Source organism: Hypanus sabinus, chromosome 7 (genome assembly GCF_030144855.1).
Source record: "Hypanus sabinus isolate sHypSab1 chromosome 7, sHypSab1.hap1, whole genome shotgun sequence".
In the NCBI taxonomy this organism is placed as follows: Eukaryota; Metazoa; Chordata; class Chondrichthyes; order Myliobatiformes; family Dasyatidae; genus Hypanus; species Hypanus sabinus.
In genome coordinates this window covers 69,495,683-69,518,933 of record NC_082712.1, presented here as the reverse complement: position 1 = coordinate 69,518,933, position 23,251 = coordinate 69,495,683, and the positions used below count along the sequence as shown (strand labels likewise).

The following is a 23,251-nucleotide window of genomic DNA, read 5'->3' as shown; positions in this document are numbered from 1 at the left end:
AATCATAGATGCAAAAGAGCATGAATCAAACATACTTTGCCTTAACTTTCGACTGCAGAAGCTATTGTTTGATTATATCAATGGAACCAATGGTCCATGTTTTACCAAGGTAATGAGATTGAAACAACTGGCATTCACTATCATTACTCTGTGAAGCTGGTGTCAGCTTTGCTATTTTTACATGTGTCGTGTCCAACGTGGAAACCTCAGGATTGCTCTTTCCTGTGGCACATCCCTCCTTACTGCCATTTGCAACACTCTCAGACACAGTCAAGGAAAATCATTAGAACTGATGTGGATTTAAACTCCTTGCAAAGTAGAAACTTCAGAAAGTCTGTAGATGCTGGAAATCTAAAGCAACACACCTGAAATGCTGAGGAACTCAGCAGGTCAGGCAGCATCTATGGAAATGAATAAACAGTCAACATTTTGGGCCGAGACCCTTCTTCAGGACAGATTACAAATTAGTTTCACAGTAAAATAACTTACCTACATTAGAATTGATCACTGTGAAGTCTGAGAGTGCTTAATGCCATGTTCTGGTTCTTAAAAATTAATTTGTGTGCATATGTTAATTTTTTAATGAATATTTCAAAATATTTTTCTATATGTTTAAATATATCATCAGGATATTTCAAATTCAATTTCAATAGCAAGTATCTGTTCCCCTTTCTTATGAGACAGTCTGCATAGTTTAATTTTAAAAAGTCATCCTGCTTCTCTGCCTGTGAGGATTCTTTCATGTGATTGGATTCACAGCTTGCTGAATGACATCACAGCTGCTGGTTGCCAATGATCCTGTTGATCTTACATCTGAAAACGCCTGGCTGAGGGAAAAGCAAAAGCTTTGCCATAAAGCTCTTCAGATCTTTACTGGGAGTTTTGTTACGAACCCCGTAACTGGGTCACTTACCAACAAAGATAGAGAGCTCCGTTGAAGTCTGATGGTACTATTTTTAACAGTATTTATTGATAAAAATACACAAAAATAATATCAATGCAAACATACAGATAATATACGTCATCAATACTAAATCTAAAAGTGCGGGTATAATAATAATCAATAAGAAATAGCTCTATCATTGTCTAGGGGATAATGTATTGTCCGATGGAAATATAAAAGTCACTCAAGTTCATTCAAGCTGCCACTTTTTGGGTGGAGAGAAAGACGGAGGTTTAACTTGCCCATTCCTTTTATGATGTCAATCCTTCGAGAGTCGTTGGGGACTGGTTTCCCCTTTGTGGTTAGCTAAAGCCATGTTTCCGTGGTAAAGGCCCACTGATTCTGAGGCAAATGGAAAAGGATGCACGTGGGCTGTTCCACCGGCTTTCGCTGTTACAGGAGTTCTAGCATTTCTTCTGGTGTGTCTGAGAGGTGTGTCAGACCCTCTTTTATCCTGACTCACAGGGTCTCAGATGTCAATCAGGTTGAGATGATGCAATCCCTCGATCCCTCCACCAACCCCCACCCCCCTCGGTTCATTGCCTGGGGGCTTTGATGCATAGTTCAGTATTCAATACACAATTCTGTCTCCAAGAGACAATAGCTGTTATCAATGGTTCTGCCTTTCGGAGGCCAGGACACATTCCTAACTCTTTGTGGATTCTGCATGTCTTTCTCTCATTTCCTGAGTCTCCTGAACTGACTTAATAGTGATCTTGCGATTCTCAAAAAGGAGGGGGCCACGGACATACCAGTTTTCTCTAAGGTCAGCAGCAAATGTCACTGTAATGTTACTCTATGAAAGTTTGGGACTAATGACTGCAGCAGAAAGATGCACAAACTTGCAGATATTTTAAATATCTTCTAAGGAGAAGTTCCAGGATATATTGCTATCTTTAAAAACAGTGTTGTTCTCATTGAATGGTTCCATTTTTTCATTATCGATTGTGCAAGATATTATAACATGGGTTCGGAAGAAGAGTCTCAACCCAAAGCGTTGTGTTATGGTCCCTTCTGGCTATCGCCCACCTGGCTATTTACCTCAGGAATTGGGCCTCAATCACCTTGTTTAGTTCTAATCATTCCCAGGTTCCACTAACTACAAACACCTGCTTTCCATCAGCAAATGCAGTATAAAAACCCCGTGAGCACAATGAGGAGCTGCCAGTTTGTTGGTTGACTCTGGTGTGAGTAACCTTGTTTACTTGTTCTTAGCACTAACAGTTCTGGGTCAAGTGCCACTCCTGGATACTGACTCCATGCTTGCTATATTAATAATTCCTCCTGACTCTGCCTCTTAATTCATCTCTGTAGATACTGCCTAACCTGATGAGTTCCTCCAACATTTTGGAAGTGTTGCTTTGGATTTCCAATGGCAGATTTTCTTGTATTCAAGTATTATAACCTTTTATTTTGTAGTTTATCAACATGAAGGAGATGCATGAACAAAACCTGAGCAGGTTAGGATGTGACTGCTGGAGCTTAGGATGATTTGGAGTTTCTGTAGAGTGGATTACATTGGTTTTGTAAGCAGTACATTACAAACATTGAGTTTGAAGATACCAGCCTTGCAGAAAGTCTTCCATTTTTATATAACCCTTGTCAGATATTTCAAAGTATTTTTCAAAGTACAAGTAATTTTATGACTGCAGTGGTTGAAGTTAACAGAATATAAAGGAAAATCTCAGCTGTGTGGAAGTGCAAGTAACAGCTGGATATAAACAACCAGCATTTCTGCTTCACAAAGGCAGCACAGATTCACCTTAGCAATGTGTGTATCTTCATCATGCTGTGAACATCCAGTAGATGGGGTCACTGATATTCTCCAAGTATTGGTACACTGATGGATTTAATGGTGGATCTCTGCTATCACTGCCAGTCACCTATATTCACATACAATTGAAATAGTATCTGTTACTCTCCTCTCTGCTTCAATGGCCAGATACAGCAGCAACTGAAATAGTCTGAAGTGAGAGACTTCTTTGTGCACTTTGTGTAGGAAGATGGCTTTGCCAATTTTGCTAAAGCCCTGGACAGCATCAATGACTCTCTTGGGCACTGGATATGCACAGGTTAGACATAGACAATGTGGTTGAAGCTAACTCTGGTCATCAATATCTTGGAATGTGTTCAGTATAGTGACTCACACAGAAGGTGTATAACCTGGTCCATCTTGCAAAGTCTGCTGCTTACAGCCTGGGTCAAATAACTAAAATAGAATGATTGGTAATACCTGGACACCTTCAGCTGGATGGGAACTGATAATGGTGTGAATAATTAATTCAAGTTCAGTTTATTGCCATTCAACCATACACATGCATACCACCATATGAAACTATGTTGCCCTGGACCAAGGTTCAAAACACGGCATGTAACTCTCCTACATAATACATAATTTACTAGACATAATATTACTTTAAGGTGCATTTATGACACAAATTAAAAAGTGAGCAGTAAAATGCTGCTGGTGCTTTATGCATAATGAGACCTGGGGGCTGTCAGGGAGTTCAGTAGTCTTACAGCCTGGCAAAGAAGCTGTTTCCCATCCAGTTTTTGATTTGATGCTATGGTACCTCCTGCGTGATGGTAGGGGGTCAAAGAGATTGTTGGATTGATGGGAGGGTTCATTGACAATGCTAAGGGCTCTACATATGGAGCCCTCCTGATTAATATTACTGATGGGTAGAAGAGAGACCCTGATGATCATCTCAGAAGACCTTGCAATCCCTTGTAGGGACTTACAATTCCCATGGCAGATGGTGATGCAGCTGGCTAGAATACATTCAGCATTACTTCTGTAAAAACTGGTTAGAATTAGGGTGGGGGGGGGGGAGCCTCACTGACATCAGTTTCCTTAGGAAGTGGAAATGCTGCTGTGTTTTCTTGACCAAAGATGTAGTGTTGAGGGACCAGGTGAGACTGTCTGTTGTGCAATTTCTCAGAAACTTGGTGCTCCTAACTCTCTCCACGAAGGAGCTGTGCCTTAGGTCCTCTTAACTCAGTGCTGACTAAGCTGAAGATTATTATTTATGCATATACAATGTCTATTATGACTTAAGCAAGCATATTCAACTGCAATTCGGTGTACTCTTTGTTTCACTAAAACAAAGGTTCCCAACCTTTTCTATGTATGGATTCCCTACCATTATCCAAAGGGTACATAGGACTCCGGTTGGAAACCCTGCATGAGACTGTCACTTTATAAATGTCTTCGTGTTTTTGAATCCTTTTATTCTAGTATGATAATACAATTGATCAGTCAACTGTGAGGGATGAAGGAGAATACTATCAGTGTCACGTTCTCCTTCGGGTGTAACGAAACGCCGAATTTAACGTCCGGATAAACCACAGTTAATAAGAACCAGATCGCAGTAAGATTAACCATTTACTGTTCACTCTTCACATTAACATATGGTGAAAACTGTTGATAAAACAATACAAGATTGATACAGTATTTGTTCCTTCCTTAATATCACATTTCAAGTGTAAATACTTGCAAAGGTGACTATAACTACATTACACTAAGGTGCAGTATACAGGGAGAGTTTACCTGCTCCATTGACTACTTTAAATACACTTCCATGCAAACTATCCGCGACTCTTTAACTAACGAAAGCATAAACATTATCTACCGACGTTACCTCTAACAGGATCACTATTAACATCTTAGTTCAATATATCGATTATCTATTAACTTACAGCGTTGCTCTCACTGTGATTTCTCATGCCTGCAAAACTGCTTGTGCTCAGGTGAGCCTCGTGGAAAGCCCCCACCCTCGCGCTAATTTCAAACCGGTGTTTTCCCACAAGACGCGGCGAAACCGGATGTGACGTCATCGCATGCCGATATATTTTACATGCAATGAATACACTTTAAACACTTCTAATTCTAACTAGAAAATACTATTGAATGAATTACTAAGCGAAAATATTATAAACTAAATAACTGTCGTAAAGACAGCACACTCCCCGCTTGACCTTCGTAAGGTCACAATGAGCAGAGTACAAAACTTAGTCTCTTAATCAGTCATTGGGTAGAAGTAGAATAACTTCTGTAACTGGCCCTTGGTAAATTTTCACATCGCCTTGGTCGGTAGTCTTCAATTCGATCTTCCTGACATGTCCATCCTCGCTAGGGAATGTAGCAGTGATTCTGGCCGTTGGCCAGCTGTTGCGAGCGACTTGCTTGTCCCTGAGCAGGACTAAGTCTTCAACTTGAAGATTCCTTCGGGGTTCTGTCCACTTTTGTCTCTGTTGCAACAAAGGTAGATATTTTTGTCTCCAGCGAGGCCAGAACTGATTTGCCAGAGCCTGGACTTGTCTCCATTGCTTTGTGTACAAATCCTTGTCTGAGAAGTCTCCTGGTGGAGGAGGTGCTCCTGCCTTCTGCATAAGGAGCGTTGATGGCGAAAGTATAAAGGGGTTTTCTGGGTCAGAAGACACAGGTAGGAATGATTGTGCGTTTATAATGGCTGTGACCTCTGCCATTAGGGTGCACAGTACCTCGTGGGCCAATCGGGTGCGTTGCTGTATCTCAGGTTTCCTTTTCCAGGTTTTCCGTAAGGACGTGAACCGTTTGACTGCCTGCTCTTTGTTATCTGGTGAGCGCTGGCGTGGTTCTCTGATTGGCAATGGGGCAACCCCATTATTTGCTTCATCTCTGAAGACCTTGGTGTCTTTGGGTTTTAAAGAAATGGTATCTTGAGCTGATTGTGCAAGTTTGTTTCCGTGCTCGGTTTGAACGAAAACTGACTGACCTAGCGTCTCGTCGGTTACTTTACGCTTGGTAATGTCTTGTTGTGATTCTTTAGGGTACACCTCAGTGAGGCAGATCTCGGAACAAGAACGGCTTGACTGAGTTTGACCGCAAACTTCTGTACAGTTCGAGCTGACAATTGTTGTCCTGGAGTGAACCTCTCCCTCCCCGCCGTCCTGTTGTGGGGGTGAAGGAGCGTTGTCGGTTCTTTCATTCTTGACTTCATCACGGAGCCGTGAGGGTAAATTTCCTTCCTCGTATGGATGTGATGCAATCGTGACTCTCTGAGGTTCCTCGTAGCTGGGGAAGTTATCGAATACGTATGGAGAGGGGAGACGAGCCTGCCTGTCTATTTGAGATTGTACATAGTCGCTTGTGCGTTCCAGTCTGGTCCTTTCTAAAGTAGGTCTTGCTGCGGTCAGATCACGCGACCCTTCAGCTTCTTCTATGTACTTTGCTTCCGCCATGGCAGCAGCTTCTTCTCTTTCTAGCTGCAGCACTTGCAACTCTGTCGATATTTTTGTCATTTCCAACTGGGTTTCGGCTTCTCTGGCGGCCCTTTCTTTCTGGATTTCGGCTTCTCTGGCAGCCTCTTCTCTTTGTCTGGCGGCCATTTCTTTCTGGATTTCGGCTTCTCTGGCAGCCTCTTCTTTCTGGATTTCGGCTTCTCTGGTGGCCAGTTTCATTTTCAAAACTGCTTCTTGTCTGGCGTAATGCAGTCGCACCTTGGCGGCTTCTGCCTTGGCTCTTGCCTGTGCGGACTTACTTGATGTCGTTCTACTGCCCTTGTCGCTGGGCGCCATCGACTTGATCCCGGATCGAGCTGACATTGCAGCACTTGAAACACCTGATAATGCCGCTTTTTCACTGTCACGTTCTCCTTCGGGTGTAACGAAACGCCGAATTTAACGTCCGGATAAACCACAGTTAATAAGAACCAGATCGCAGTAAGATTAACCATTTACTGTTCACTCTTCACATTAACATATGGTGAAAACTGTTGATAAAACAATACAAGATTGATACAGTATTTGTTCCTTCCTTAATATCACATTTCAAGTGTAAATACTTGCAAAGGTGACTATAACTACATTACACTAAGGTGCAGTATACAGGGAGAGTTTACCTGCTCCATTGACTACTTTAAATACACTTCCATGCAAACTATCCGCGACTCTTTAACTAACGAAAGCATAAACATTATCTACCGACGTTACCTCTAACAGGATCACTATTAACATCTTAGTTCAATATATCGATTATCTATTAACTTACAGCGTTGCTCTCACTGTGATTTCTCATGCCTGCAAAACTGCTTGTGCTCAGGTGAGCCTCGTGGAAAGCCCCCACCCTCGCGCTAATTTCAAACCGGTGTTTTCCCACAAGACGCGGCGAAACCGGATGTGACGTCATCGCATGCCGATATATTTTACATGCAATGAATACACTTTAAACACTTCTAATTCTAACTAGAAAATACTATTGAATGAATTACTAAGCGAAAATATTATAAACTAAATAACTGTCGTAAAGACAGCACAATCAGAGAGGTAAAATTGACCAAAGATAAAATTTGAAGGTTAATTCAGTCATCAATGGATTCTATTGAATATACAGTTTGAACTGACTTGCAGTTTGGAACAACAGTTGTTAATTTTCCAATTGAGCCCACTGAAATATTTGCACCCATGATTTCTCTTCAATAAATAGCCAATAAAACCATGGATTGTTGGTGTGAGGAAATGCATTTTTAGTCATTAGACCTACAAATTTGCAACTTGTGATTGTCAGCTTTCCTAGCCTCCATGAATTTGCTAGTAAGGAAGTCAGTTAATAGCAATTGATGCATTTCTACCCCTTCAAATTTCAACAATGTGAATGTGGAGTTTAACATCAGATCACAGATAATGTTAACAAAAATTGGCAGGTAATTCACGATAGCTGAAAGCCAATGCTGGAACCTAGGGATGTGCCAAGTGGACACACAAGCAAGCATACAATAAAGTTTCTTTGTGCAGCTAAGAATATAGGCCTCCGCTAGGATCGATAGACCATGTATTTGCGCCTTTGGAACATTTCCAGGGTGCAAGCCCTGGACAAGGTTTTTTTTATGGAAGTTCGGCAGTTGCATATCTCCCCTCTCCACACCACTGATGTTGTCCAAGGGAAGGGCATTAGGATCCATACAGCTTGGCACCAGTGTTGTCGCAGAGCAATGTGTGGTTAAGTGCTTTGTTAAGGACACACTCCGCCTCGGCTAAGGCTCGAACTAGTAATCTTCAGATCACTAGACGAACATCTTAACCACTAGGCCACATGCCAACATGCAGCTAAGAATAATGTCATGAGGAATAAATGGCTCGGAACTGGAACAGAGCTAGAAAATTTGGAGATAGATGCTCTGGGTGCTAAATTGATGGCAAGGTGTTGGGGAAAGGGTATTAGGGCTTCAAAGGAAATTAAACAAAGAATTTGAACAGGAAATAATTAGCACTAGCCTTGACATAGTGAAGCAGTCACTAGTAGGGTAGGTCAGAGAAGGGATGAGGATGGTTGGGTAAGTGAAGCAGTCAGGGGCTGCTGGCTTTTGAAGAAAGTGTTAAGGTTGAAGGATGCTATTAATGTTGTCTTGTGTTTTACTGAAAATGGTGATTGAGTAATTAGTTGCTGGTTTCCAAGGCAGGCAAGGAGCAGATGAAACATTTGGAAGAATTTTGAGTAACAGAATGAAAATAGCTGAATTTAATGTATTAGTCTGACAGAGCCTCATATCTCCATAGGGATAAAATGCTGACATATTTAAAATAGATTATTTCTCCAGAGTACAAGGACGGAACCATAGAAGAAAAAACCAACAAACGGAATAAATATGAATGATTAGAAAAATTCTCTGCAACAGAGTATTTGGTTGTCCTTGCAATCAGACTTGATTGAATTGACTTATTGCTTACATACTTCACATACATGAGGTGTAAAAATCTATGTTATGTCTCCATCTAAATGTCCAATGTGCAATTTATAGTAATTTGTAATAAATAGTATGTACAACAGGACAGTCAATATAACATAGGAATACTATTGTATCAGCGTGAATTAATTAGTCTGTTGACTTGGTGGAAGAAGCTGTCCTGGAGCCTGTTGGTCCTGGCTTTTATGCTTCAGTACCATTTCCCGGATGGTAGCAGCTGGAACAGTTTTTGGTTGGGGTGACTTGAATCCCCAATGATCCTTTGGGCCCTTTTTGCACAGCTGTCTCTGTAAGTGTCCTGAATAGTGGGAACTTCACATCTACTGATGCGCTGGGCTGTCTGCACCACTCCCTGCAGAGTCTTGTGATTGAGGGAAGTACAATTCCCATACCAGGCAGTGATGCAGCCAGTCAGGATGTTCTCAATTGTGCCCCTGTAGAAAGTCCATAGGATTTGGGGACTCATGCCGAATTTCTTCAACTGTCTGAGGTGTAAGAGGTGCTGCTGTGCTTTTTTCACCACAGAGCAGATCTATACAGACCAAGTGAGATCCTTAGTAATGTGTATGCCGAGGAACTTAAAGCTGTTCACCCTGTCAACCCCAGATCCATCGATGTCAACAGGGGTAAACCTGTCTCCATTCCTCCTGTAGTCCACAACCAGCTCCTTTGTTTTTGTGACATTGAGGGAGAACTTGTTTTCTTGATACCACTGTATCAGGGTGATGACTTCCCTGTAGGCTGCCTCATTATTACTTGAGATTAGGCCAATCAATGTAGTATCGTCAGCAAAATTAATTAGCAAATTGGAACTGTGGGTGGTGACACCGTCATAGACATAAAGGAGGGGGCTGAGGACACAGCCCTGTGTGAGGGGCAGAGGTAAGGGAGCCCACTCTTACCACCTGCTGGAGATCTTACAGGAAGTCCAGGATCCAGCTACACAATCCAGGGTGAAGGCCAAGGTCTCTGAGCTTCTTGTCAAGCACAGATGGAATTATGATGTTGAATGCTGAACTGATCCAAGAACAGCATTCTCACATACACATCTAGAGAAAGAGGATGCTTATCAGCGTGTATCCAGAATTTACCATAATTCTCTAGACAGGTTCTAGAAAATTGGAAGACAGTAGATGTCACGCTACTTTTTAAAAAAAGGATGTAGGCAAAAAACAGGTAAGTATAGGCCAATTAGCTTAACATCTGTAGTCAGGAAAATGCTTGAAGTTGTCATTAAGGAAGAAATAGTGAAACATTTAGAAAGAAGTGGTTCCATTAGACTGATGCAGCATGGATTCAGAAAGGGCAGGTCCTGTTTAACAAACTTACTGGAGTTCTTTGAGTACAGTGGATAGAGGGGAACAGGTAGATGTCGTATACTTGGATTTTTCAGAAGGCCTTCGATAAAGTGCCGCACAAGAGACTTATCGATAAGATACGGATGCATGGAGACAGAGGAAGTGTATTTGCATGGTTAGTGGATTGTTTAACTAATAGAAGGCAGAGAATTGGTATAAATGGGTGTTTCTTCAGTTGGCAGTCAGTGGTGAGTGGGGTGCCGCGGGGGTTGGTGCTGGGCCTGCAGCTGTTTACCATTTACATTGCTGATTTGGAAGAGGGGACTGATTGTAGCATAGCAAAATTTGCTGATGATACTAAAGTGAGTGGAAAAGCAAATTGTACAGAAGATGTGGCGAGTCTGCAGAGGGATATAGATAGGTTAAGTTAGTGGGCCAATGTCAGGCAGATGGAATACAACGTTGGTAAATGCAAGATCATCCACGTTGGAAGGAATAATAGAAGAGCAGATTATTATTTAAATGATGAAAAATTGTAGCATGCTGTTGTGCAGAGGGACTTGAGAATGCTTGTGCATGAATTGCAAAATGTTGGCTTGCAGGTACAAAAGGTTATTAAGAAGGCAAACGGAATGTTGGCCTTCATTGCTAGAAGGATTGAATTCAAGAGCAGGGAGGTCATGCTGCAACTATACAGGGTACTGCTGAGGCCACACCTGAAGTACTGTGTGTAGTTCTAGTCTCCATACTTGAGGAAGGATATACTGGCTTTGGAGGCAGTGCAGAAGAGGTTCACGAGGTTGATTCCAGAGATTAAGGGGTTAACATATGAGGAGAGATTGAGTCACCTAGGACTATACTCTCTGGAATTCAGAAGAATGAGAGGGGATCTTATCAAAATGTACAAAATTTTGAAAGGGATAGATAAGATAGAAGTAAGAATGTTATTTCCATTGGTAGGTGAGACTAGAACTATGTGACATTGCCTCAAGATTCAGGGGAGATGAGGAGAAACTGTTTTTCCCAGAGAGTGGTGAAGCTGTGGAATTCTCTGCCCAGGAAAACAGTTGAGGGTTCTTCACTAAATTTATTTAAGATACAATTAGATATTTTTACATAGGGGAATTAAGGATTACGGGGAGAAGGCAGGTAGATGGAGCTGAATTTACGGATAGATTAGCAATGATCTTATTGAATGGCGGGGCAGGCTCGATGGGCCAGATGTCCTATTCCTGCTCCTATTATGTTCTTATTTGCAAGGATGGTGTGTAGAGCTATAGCTATTGCATCATCTGTCAATTGGTCACGTCGGCAGGTGAATTGTAGGGAGTCCTGTGTGAGTGGCAGCATGCTACAGATGTAGACCTTGACCAGCCTCTCAAATCACTTGCTTATCATTGAGGTGAGTGCTACAGGATGTCAGTAGTTCAGACATGTTACCCTGATCTTTTCAGGTAGAGGGACAATTGTGAATGTTTTGAAACAGGAGGGCACTCTACGCTAGGAGAGGAAGAGATTAAAAATGTCTGTAAACACACCTGCCATTTGTGCAGCGCACATCCTGAGTACCCGCTCTCTGATGCCGTCCGGTCCTGCAGCCTTGCGACTGTCCACTCGTTGGAAGTACCTGCGTACTTCAACCTCAGAGAATACCAAGTTGCAGGTCACTTCAGCGGCTCTCCTTGGGGTCTCAGAGTTGGTGACATCAACCTGAGCGTAAAAAAGATTTAGCTCACCTGGGAGAGAGGCCACGATGCAGGTAGCACCACTGTGCTTAGCTTTGAAGACTGCAATGGTGTGCAGACCTTGCCATAAGGTGTGTGTGTTATTGGTGGGGAGTTGAACTGGATCTTGTCCCTGGATTATCGTTTTGCTGCCTCGATGACTTTGTACCGATCGTAGCTGCATTTCTTGAGCTCCCACTGATTACCGGCAATGTAACCTCTGTGTCACCCGGTAAGTGCTGCTTAGACAGAACTGTTGATCAAGGGTTTCTAGTTTGTATAGACTCTGACCAATTTCTGGGGGACAACAACATCGATGCACTTCTGGATGAAGCTCGTGACCAATTCCATGAACCCGGAGACATCCTCATCATGAAAGACATTCCAGTTGTCATCATCAAAGCAATCCTGCAGCATGGAGACAGATTGGTCAGACCAACAGTGAACGGTTTTAACTATGGCTGCCTCTAGTTTCAGCTTCTGCCTGTACCTTGACAGAAGCAAGATGGAGGAGTGATCTGACTTTCCAAAAGGTGGGTGGAGGAGCACATTGTAAGGGAGGGAGAGTAGCAGTGGTTGAATATGCTGTCTCCCTGTGTGCTCACCTTGATGTGCTGACAAAACTTTGGAAAGACTTTAGACAGTGTTGCTCTGTTAAAGTCACCGGCGACATAAAAACAGCCTCTGGGTGTGCTGTCTCCCGGGTGCTGATGGTCTCATACTGTATGTCAACCATTCCTTTAAAAATAGATAACATAGGAAGATTTTACTGAGTGCTTTGTTAGAAGCATTGATATATAGTAACTGTTACATATAGAGAACAAGCAGTAGTCTTGACTATTCTCAATTGCAATATTAAACTAATCTCCTGTAGCTTTTCTTGATTGCTTCAGAGATCACAAAGGAAAAGATCTTACAGGGATTTATCTGGGAAACATTACCTTTGGTTATCTATTGTCCTGAAGGTGGGTAAGTGTGCTGGTGAAGTTGAAGGAGCACACATTGTGTTCGAAATTTTATCTTTCAAACCTAAGTGGAAGAATTGGAGACAAATTGAATGAGAAACAGAAGGAAAAAAACAAATGGATTAAGAATGGCCATGCAGCAGGTGGCCAGGATTCTGTCTTGGATTTTAGTTTTGTTTGTGTAGAATTTGCACATTCACCCTGTGACCATATGAGCTTCCCATTGCCCCTGTTTCCTCCCATATCTAAAAGGTCTGCAGTTTGATTGATTGACCTTTGTAAATTGTCCCTAGTGTGTAGGTGAATGGTAAAATAATTAAAAGAGAATAGATGGGCATGTAAGTTGCAGGGAAATAAAAAAGAGAGGGAATGGAACTTGTCCCAGTTTTGGTCTCTTGCATCATACTAAATAAGTCAAAATAAATTAATATTTTAATTTTGAAGAATTTACTTTTTGCAGAACTGGCTAAGCTTCTCCCTTTCAGAGCTGAGGAGATGGTTTTCTGTTATATTAATAATTAACTCATTGCTAAAACGGTAAAACTCATAATTATCAGCTCTCACTTTTGTTAGTACTGTATGTTTAATAGGTAATTAATGCGCAAATCCAACGTCCCTACAAAAAAGGCATCTATTCAGATCAGATGGTGGAGTTATTTAAATTGACCAGCAAATTCTGGAGAATCATGGTCTGCAAATTATGATTTTATTCTTTAGATTTCCTGCTCACTTTATACATTCATATCAGTGTGTAGCATTAATACCCAGTCATCTTCAAAGCATTTGGTGCATTATCATCAAGATGTAATCATGAATGAAGCTGTTAAATTAATGCAAATCCAGTGTTCTTGTGCCAATCAGTATATGTGATTGAGACTTCCAGACATCTTTCATTAATTCAAACCTAATTAGCTAACAAAGCCATCAAATACATATTCTTGATTTCATCCTGAGGTTAATTTCAGGTTTGCAACCAGCAATGAAACAATATTGCTCTAATTTTGGATACTGCCACACTTATCTGGAATGTATGACCATTTGACAGTGAACTTCCCAATACGTGCCTCCACCTGTATAGTTGTATAGTTCAGTTTCCTCACTTTAAATCCTTGTCAGAATGTGTTTTTCAGCTTATTTGTCCATGGGATGTGATCACCACACTTACTAGCCAAACCCAGTCATCCATTACAATCAGTGACTTGCTGAGCCGTGTAACATGAAGGTTGAGCATTAGCCACAGTGTGGTGGGTCTGGAGTCACATAAGCCACAACTTCAGTTATTCTTCCTTGAAACCCACCAATGGATTGGATAAGTTCTTTATTAGGCACAATTCAATAATGTTGTACTTGCCTTTTCAATGATGTACATAATGGCTTAATTTTCGATTGGCCAACTGTCTGAGTAAAATTAAAGCTCACATCTCTGGGTCAATAGCTCAGACCTGCAACATAATTGTGATACCTTTTCTGTTAGAGACAAAGAAGAAACAGTATGTTCTCTTAAAACAAGTACCGATTAACCTCTTGAAATTCATGACCTCTCAACCAAAGCATCATATACAAATTCCAGAAGATGCATCTCAATGTTAATAACCAATTTCTTCTTGCTCTCTTCCCATAACCCCTATTTTCTCTTCTAATCGGTTGAAATGAATGCTTCAAAACTTAAGGCAGTTCTAGTTCTTCACCAAATATAAGTAATGTCTTCCTCAGTGGCTATTACTTCAGAATTACTCAATATTTCCTCAAATTTTACTCAATTACAGATATTTCTATCTGTCTGGTCAGGACCTGATCACAGAGAGCAATTCTTCTAGTCTGCTATAAGAATTTTGGGCTTATCGAGGGAGGATGAGCTTGCAGTCCAATGTACCTGTTCATCAGCCACCTTTATGTCCAGTGAACACATTCTCGTTTCAGTCCTAGAGCGAAAAATTCACAATGCAATTCTTCTCCTGTCATGGGTTCTGCACTGAAGGTTTTGAAAAGGCTCGAGATAACGTGAAACCTAAGCGTCAAAGATGAAACTAAATAAAATCTTAAATGACAACCATCTGTTAAATAAATAACTATTTTCAAGCAAACCACTGCAATTAATTGATGAAAAAACAATAGGGTTCTAATTACATGAAATACCGACAGTACTATTATTATGTGGTGTTTGTGCTAAAATTCTAATGTGGTTTCTCTCTGACAAGCATGCTTGGGGTAGAGAATAATATGTTACTCAAGGGTCCCTGCCCTCATTGTCATCCTGTGTAGTTCCAACATATGAATACAGGCATTAATGCTTTTCAACTAATTAGGAATATTTGAAAATAAGGTTTGGGATCTTCAGTGGAATGGTTAGAAGAACCTAGTGTCACATGAACTTTATACAAAGTATAATGCTGAGACTTACTGAGTATTTGTAACAGAATTAGGCATTTTGTCCAATTAAGCAAAGACATATATGTACAAATGAACAGCAGGAGTAGCCACTTGAATCTTTTATAAAACATTCAACAAAATCATTGCTGGCCTGACTTTAATTTAAACACCCTATTCCCATCCATCTGTGGTAACTTTGCATCTCTTCACTATTAGCAATTAATCTGTTTCAATATATTCAAGGACTCTGAGTGAGGGAGTTCCAAAGACTCAAGATCTATTGAATGAAACAAGTATCCTCATCACTCTTAAATGGAGAAACAATAGCATTAAGCTCCAAGTTCTCCCACAGTGGAAACATCCTCTCCTTTCCACCCTAACAAGGTGCCTTAGCATCATATTTGTTTCCATTATCCCCTCTGATTCTAAGCTCCAGCAGATACATTCCTAGCTTGTCCATCCTCACCCAATAAACCATCTCTGAAATCCAAGATATCAATTCCTTGTGGGTTTATTAGTGCGGTGTTTATCTTTTATGTAGTCTAATGGCATTCCTTATTCTTGCAAGCAGATAAAGTAAGAAAGGAATGTTTTAAATGAGAAATAAAGAAAGATAGTTCTGCTGTCTCACAACTTCAGAGACCTTCGACCCCAACTCCTGTGCTGAAGGCCATTTAAAATTTTCCCATAACAGCGTGGGTTTGCCTCAAATGTTCTGGATTTCTCCCATAAGTGCTGCGCAGATGGTACAGCTGACATGAAAAACATTTGCAAATGTTGCAGTTCTGAAATAAAAACAGAAAAGCAAGAACGTCTGCAGCTGTAGGAGGAACAGAATTGATACTTCAAGTTAGAAACTCTTCTTCAGAAAGATCTTTAGGTTTGTCAGTGATATGAATCTGATAATAATGAATAAAACCTGGTGATCATGAAATAATTTAATTAATGCAAGCTATTATGTATACTTAAGATTCAAGATTCATTTATTATCAAATAATGTACAAGTGAGACAACCTGAGACTTGCTTGCTCACAGGTAGCCATAAATCCTAAAGAACCCAATTAAAGAAAAAAAATAGAATTTAGAAAATAAAAGACCAACACTCGATGTGTAAGAGAAATAGAAAAATGCAAACAATTGCACTCAAAAAAATTGTGTCCTTGGGTATTAAGTAATTATTAACCATTAAGTATTAAGTAACCTCCAGCCTTAAACAATTACTGCAACAATGTTCTTAGAATGGAAAGCTTTCATTGACAAGATGTGAAAAAGATTGCCCCAACAATCTGATCAGTCAATTCCCTTCAAATTGCTAACAGCTGCTATGCAGTTTCCAGGTTTCTTTTACTTTTAAGTTTTTGAATTGTATTTTTTTCAGTATCTAAAGCATAATAAATGACACACTTTCAAACAAATATCTCATTTAGTTGCTTGCTTACTCCTGATTGTCCTTGTTTCTCACCCAAAGACTTGAACTCCTATTCTAATCGGATGCCTCCCTGGACGGTGAGCTGAACTTTGGGTGGAACTGCCTTTCAGATAAATCATTAAAAGGACAGGTGCTTAATGTTCTCTCTGTTGGATGCAGATAAACTAGCAGCACTGTAGCAAAAGTGAGATATTCTCCTTTAATCAATATTGACTTTCCTCAGAATAACAAATGTTCTGGTCATGATGAAATTACTAATAATGGAATCATCCCCTGAATTAATTAGTTATAGCATTTTTTACATTGCACACAACTACTCTTTTTCATAAGGATAACTTGAACAAACAAAAGCTGATGTGTAGGCTAAAGTTTATTCACAGACTTGTATTTAAATTTTAGACTCAGGAATTGGAATGTAAATTTTAGAATTATCACCAAAGGAAAGTAAGAAAGAAAAGGCACCAATAACTTTTGGGCTTATATTACACACGTGTAAGCAACCATCCTACCAAACCGTACATCTTTGGAATGTGTGAGGAAATCAGAGCACCTGGAGGAAATCCATGTCGTCAAAGAGAGTACGTACAAGCTCATTACAGACGGTGGCAGAATTGAGCCCGTGTCTCTAGTGTTGTAAAAGGATTGTACGAACTACAACACTGCCTTGCCGCCCCTAACATCATGGTTAATGTTTCAAGTACAAAACCTTTCAGGTGATACATGCAAGGTCTACAGATGTTTAGTTTGCAATTAATATGAAACAAGGGGAACATATGAACATGAGAATAGAAGGTTATCACAAGAAAGCATGGGAGAAGGTCCATGAAGAGTATGAATCTCAACATAGAATGTTTGTGCTGAATGGCCAGAGTTTGATTTTCTTTGTGTTTACTGTTAATGGTTATTAAACACATAATAAGACCATGAAGTGTACTCATACCCCATGTAGCACTATTCCTTCCGAATACTGATTTGTTACAGTGCTCTTGGTCCTTCATTTTGAACACTCACAGGTATATGCATCGGCAAGAGACACAAGCAATCGCTAATGCTAGTCTAGAGCAGCAATCAATACAGGGTTTCAACCTGAAACCTCAAATTCCTTTTCCATCATAGATGCTGCACGACCAACTGATTAATTATTACTTTAAACAAGATGCCTGTCTGGCTTTGAGAGCTGCTGTATCAGGAACTTTGCATGAAACCCAACCCTCCCTGCAAGTGCTCCCACAGAAATGAATTGTCCAGAGCTCGTAACAGATAGCAGTGCTGTACTAGAAATAATGCATGAACCCCCACCCTCCTCATTGGTCTTCCCCAGCAATGAATTGTCCCTGAGCTGGTGTGGAGAAGCTGCTTGTGATAGCTGATGCCAGATGGGCCACACTGAGCAGTGTAATCACTAAGTAGTGAGATGTGGGACTCGGGGCTACAACCTAGTTGAGGCAGTGTGCACACCTATTGTTGGCAGTACCTGCTTCATGTTTGGACAGACCATCCGGATACTCTGGTTTTTCTCTCTATGGATCCAATGGAAGCTGCTATTTTCCTCAGTTGTCTCCAATCCAGAGATATGTCCACAGTAAAAGTTTAACATTGGTTGTTTGGCCATTGGGCTTGTTATCACAGTGACTCTTTAAGGTTGTGCAGGCAAATGAAGAAAGGGAGAGATAGCAATTTCCCTCCAATCCAAAGAGGTTATGGGAGGGACAACTGGATCTGGGCATGTGTCCACGTGTGGGAGAAGAGCCCAGCAATGGCCCTACATACACTGTGAAGCCAAGGCATTGTGCAGGTCTCAGCACTAAGTCTCACCACTCACACTGATGCACCCTAAACCAATCCTCATTGGCAGCTTCTCTACATTGAGGGTAGCTGATACAGTACTGAGGGAGACTTGCAAGATGATCAGAGTTCATGCTAGATTCATAATACAGCACTGCAAACAGTTATGCATCTCACCATATAATATCATAGTGACACCTTTTAGCACTGATTCCATTAGTGCTCATCTTCTTGAGAATGTATCTTGCATTACAAGTGTAAGCACTAGGACCGTAGTTCTGTCTTCCTTCCTTTGAACCTGCTTTACAGGTTTCCTATCTTAGTCATTTTTACAAATAAAGCAAATGTGCATTACTGCCAGGGAAAGTCTGGTTATCAAACATTGCATGTTTAGTCCTTTGATTTAGACCCTTAAAATGAGAAAGCACAGATCAATTTTGAGAAGAAATTTATATAAATTATTATAAATTACTATGATTGCACATTGCATATTTAGACAGAGGTGTAACATAACGACTTTTACTCCTCACGTAAGTGAAGGATGTAAGAAATAATGTCAATTTAATTCAATTCATCATTTTGCAAATGTTCATTATTTTTAGTAAACCAAGTACACGCTCAAGTCTTCAACTTGGCCTTAGTACCAGTATCTGTGTTTAAAATCCTTGCTGATAATGTCAGTTGACCTGCTTGTTCCTACATGCATTATTTACAGGCTTGTAGATTTGATCTGTGAAGAAAGCTGCCTACCTTAGCAGAAGTCACACTAAACAGCTCACTTAGTGTGTTCTCATCAGTACTAATCCAGGGAGTTTCTGATAGGGTTGCTAGTTACATCTTTGGGAGGTGCAACATTAAAAACATTGAAAGTGATAAATTGGTTTATTTTTGTCACATGTACTGACTGAGGTACAGTGAGGAACTCTTTTTGCATGCCATTCTAACAGGTAATTTCATCTCATCGGTAACTGGAGGTAAGACTGCAGAAAAGCAATAATGCAAGATGGTGTGTTGCAGAAAATGTGCTGTGCAGGCAGGGCAACAAGTTACAAGGCTATGACAAGGTAGATTGAAAGATCAAGATCTATTTTCTTCTACAAGAGTTCCATTCAGTTACTGATAATGGTGAAATAGAAGCAATCCTGGAGCTTGGTTGTATGTGCTTTCTGGGTTTTGTTACTTCTGGCCAAAGGGAAGGGAAAGAAGACCAGGATATCTGGGGTGGTTAGTGTATGTAATTATACTGGCTGTTTTACTGAAGCAACAAGAAGTGTGGACAGAATCCACAGAGAGAAGCTGGTTTTTGAGATGTTTTGAGTTACGTCCAGAACCTTCTGCAGTTTCTTGGGTGGGGTTACTTGGGCTTGCAGGAGAAAACCAGTTGGAGGGTTCACCATGATTGTTTTAGGAAATTATTAGATATTTGGGTCAGGTACAGTTTGAAACAGGATTGTATGCAAAGCTGTTCTTGGAAGTGCAAACAATATTGAGTCTCCTTGGATGAAGTTAGGTGAGCTGATCTGAGGACCTAGAATCATAATCTGCTGGAGAGAAGGAGGCAGTGTACCAATAAGAACACACAAAATGTAGAAGTAACCAATACAGCCTTTCACTTCTGTCCTACTATTCAATATGATCATGACTTATCTACTTGCTTTAATTACTCTCCTGTGCCAGATGTAAAAGACTTCAATCCAAGATTCAAGATTGTTTGTTATATCCAGCACAGAAGGATAAAGGAGAAAAAATTAATTGTTACTCCAGATCTGATATAGCACAAAAATCAGTAAAATAAAGAACACATTAATATAAAAAACACATGTCCATAAATTGACATTAAGCAAAAATGTGTCTATACAAAAGCTAACTCTGACAGAGAATTATGAAGTAGTGGTGGTAGTGGGAGGTGGATTCATGGGTAGAGGTGTTTGTCAGCCATACCACTTGGGAAAAGTAACTGTTTTTGAGTCTGGTGGTCCTGATGTGGATGCTATGTAACCTCCTTGCTGATGGAGGTGGGCAAACAGTCCATGTGCAGCTTGGGTCGGGTCCGACATGATGTCTGGCACCATTCTGTATGTATGGCAGGTAGCTTTGTGCTGGGGATGTATTGGACACTTTGGACTATCCATTGCAGAGCCTTCCTGTCTGCTGCAGTGTAGATTCCATATTATGCAGCTAGTTAGGATACTCTCTACTGAGCATCTGTAGAATGAAGTGAGTATAGATGGGTATATCCCAGCTCTCTTCAGCTTCCTCAGAAGGTAATGGCATTTGTGAACTGTCCTGATTGTGTAGGATGTGTTTTGGAACCATTAAAGTTTGTGTGGGATGTGCACTCACAAGAATTTGAAACTGCTCGCTGTCTCCACTGCTGTGTCACTGACTTTAAGAGTGGTGTAAGTGGTGGGAGTTCTCCTAAAGTCGATAACCATCTCCTTTGTCTTGCTGCCATTGAAGAAGAGGATATTTGCCTGCAATCAGGTCTTGCACCTCCTTTCTGTAGGCCATCTCATCGTTGTTGATGTGTCCCACCACTGTCGTGTCATCAACAAGCTTGACAATGTGATTCCTCAGGTTCTGCAATCCTTTGTGGCCTCCACAACTGTCTGGGGTAGAAAATTCCATGATTCATGATACTCTGTGATTAGAGATTTCTATGAATCTGAGTTTTAAATGATGATCTCCTTATCTTCACATTTCTTTTGCTCAATCAGGACTTTATTAATTCTTCATGTCATGTACCCCTAGGAATTTATATACAGTGAATTCTGGTTCATTGGGCCATTGGATTAATCAGGGTAGCCACTTATTTGAGACACTCTTAAAGAACAAAAACAACTCAAGAAAGTTGCAGGGTTCCTTTTGTATTTTTGGTACCTATGCCACTTACTTGGGGCAGGAGACTTGCCGAAGAGGTTCTAACTAGTGTCAGTCGCACGCACTTGTGTGGCCATTAGGTTACAATATGCTTAGAACACATGAATAGCAGCAGTTGTGCATGTTTGTGTATATTAAAAAAAAAGAAATGACTTTTAGCACTGAGAGTTAACGAGGAATAAGCAATAAGATTGTTTTGCTCACTGTGATTTCAAGCATTCAAGCTCAGAGATGCGAGAAACGGCAGGAGTGAAAATGAAACAATTTTACTATTTCAACTCATTAGGAACTCCGAAAATTTGAAGATTTGGGGGATGTAAATGTTGACACCATCGTATGAAGACAGTACATTATGTGCACAAGATGCCTGTGCTGATTTTGTTCATTGTGTTCACTGAATGAATTCCTCCAACAATAACTACTAGAAATTAATACATAGTTTTATAGTACTATAGTAGTAATGATAGTGTTCTAATTTGTTCTGTATTTACTTGAAATACATAATTTGTTACTTAGTTTGTTTTTGTTAACTATTTCCATGAAACTTTAACTAATTGGAGCAGCCACTTAATTGAGACAAAATTTCTTGGTCCTGATATGTCCTAATTAACCAGAATCCACTGCATTTCAATAAAATCACCACTTATTCTTCTGAACTCTGAAGAGTGCAGACCCAACCTGTTTAGTCTCTCTTGTTTGACCATCCTCTCATTCATGGAAATAATCTGAAGAGTCTCTTTACCTCCAATGATACTATGCTCTTTCTTTGACAAGAGGAACAGGCTTCAACAATGCCCTGTACAATTGTAACAGAACTTCCCTATTTCTGATCTCCCAACTCCAGTATCCCATTTGTCTTGTTAACTACTTGTTGCACCTATCTATTAACTTGTGATTTGTGTGGAAAAACATGTAGGTTTTTACATACTTCATGCATTTGCAATTCCTTTCCATTGTGATAAATACCAGTCTTTGATTTTCTCCTACTGAAGTATATGTTCACACACATTAAACTCCATTTGTTGAGCTATCACTCATTCATTCCGTCCATCTGTGTCCCTCTGAAACGTTACAGTATTCTCATTGTAACATACCATTTTACCTATTTATTGAGTAATTGGCAAGCTTGGATATCTTACTCCATCCAGGTTATTAATATAAATAGTTAAGGACCAGGAAATGACCCCTAGGGTTCTCCACTAGCTACATTCTTCCGGCCTGAAAGCATCCAGCTCTGTATTCTTTCTGATGTTCTCAATCCATGGAAACAGACTTCCTCCAATATCATGCGCTCAACCTGTGTATCTTGTCCAATAAATCCCAACATGCCATATCTACGGATTTTCTTCTATCTATCTTGTTTGATAAACCTCAAAGAAAAAATGGAAATGAACTGATCCATCAGGAAATCTCCTTCTTTTTCCATGTGTTTGGATGGATGTGAGTTGAAACCATAATTGGGATGAAATTCTTGCATTTTAGCGTGAAAATAAGTTCATCCATTTAATTTGTCAAATTAGAACATGATAGGCAATATCCAAGTTTACTTTTAAAACCAACTACCCTGCATAGACTTTCAGCAGTTGATGCTGATCAGCAACATCCCTCAGGGCACCATTGAGCAAATCTGTAAAGAGCACTGCCACAAGTAAGTTGCACTCATCATCAACAACCCCCACCAACCAGACCATTCTCTCTTCTCGCTGCTGCCATCAGGAAAGAAATACAGGAACGTTAGGTTCTACACCACCAGATTCAACCATCGAGCTCTTGAACCAGTGTGGATAACTTCACTCACGTCAACGCTGAACTGATTCCGCAACCTAAGGACACACTTTCAAGGACTCAACAACTCATGTTCTCAATATTAATGTATTAATTCACCAGTTAACTACCTGTGTTTCTTTTGTATTTATGCAGTTTGTCTTTTGCATGTTGGTTGTCAATCTTTGATTGCAGTTTTTTTTTGTTGATTCTATTATATTTTTTCTAATGTGAATGCCTACAAGAAAATGAATCTCAGGGTGGTATATGGTGACACATACATACTTTGATAATAAATTTACCTTGAACTTTGAACATTGACAGGAGCACTGATCAACCAAATGAGCCTGCTTTCACCTGCCAAAAAAT

The 23,251-nt window shown here is 40.3% G+C and overlaps 1 protein-coding gene across 2 annotated transcripts in view; it reads right to left on the bottom strand.

Annotated features, from left to right (window-relative positions):
• Positions 1-4,244: 4,244 nt before the first annotated feature.
• The window catches only part of LOC132396342 (uncharacterized), a 427,456-nt gene continuing 408,449 nt past the window's right edge, over positions 4,245-23,251 (bottom strand). Inside the window, exons 1-2 of one of the 2 annotated variants that reach the window (XM_059973855.1) lie at positions 6,975-7,075; positions 4,245-6,696 (exon numbers count right to left, since the gene is read on the bottom strand). In XM_059973855.1, the coding sequence (XP_059829838.1) occupies positions 4,967-6,529 (1,563 nt within the window). In that variant the 5' untranslated portion in view covers positions 6,530-6,696; positions 6,975-7,075 and the 3' untranslated portion in view covers positions 4,245-4,966. Of the gene's footprint in view, positions 6,697-6,974; positions 7,076-23,251 lie in introns of those variants that run through there. The other variant, XM_059973856.1, reaches the window with a different exon arrangement.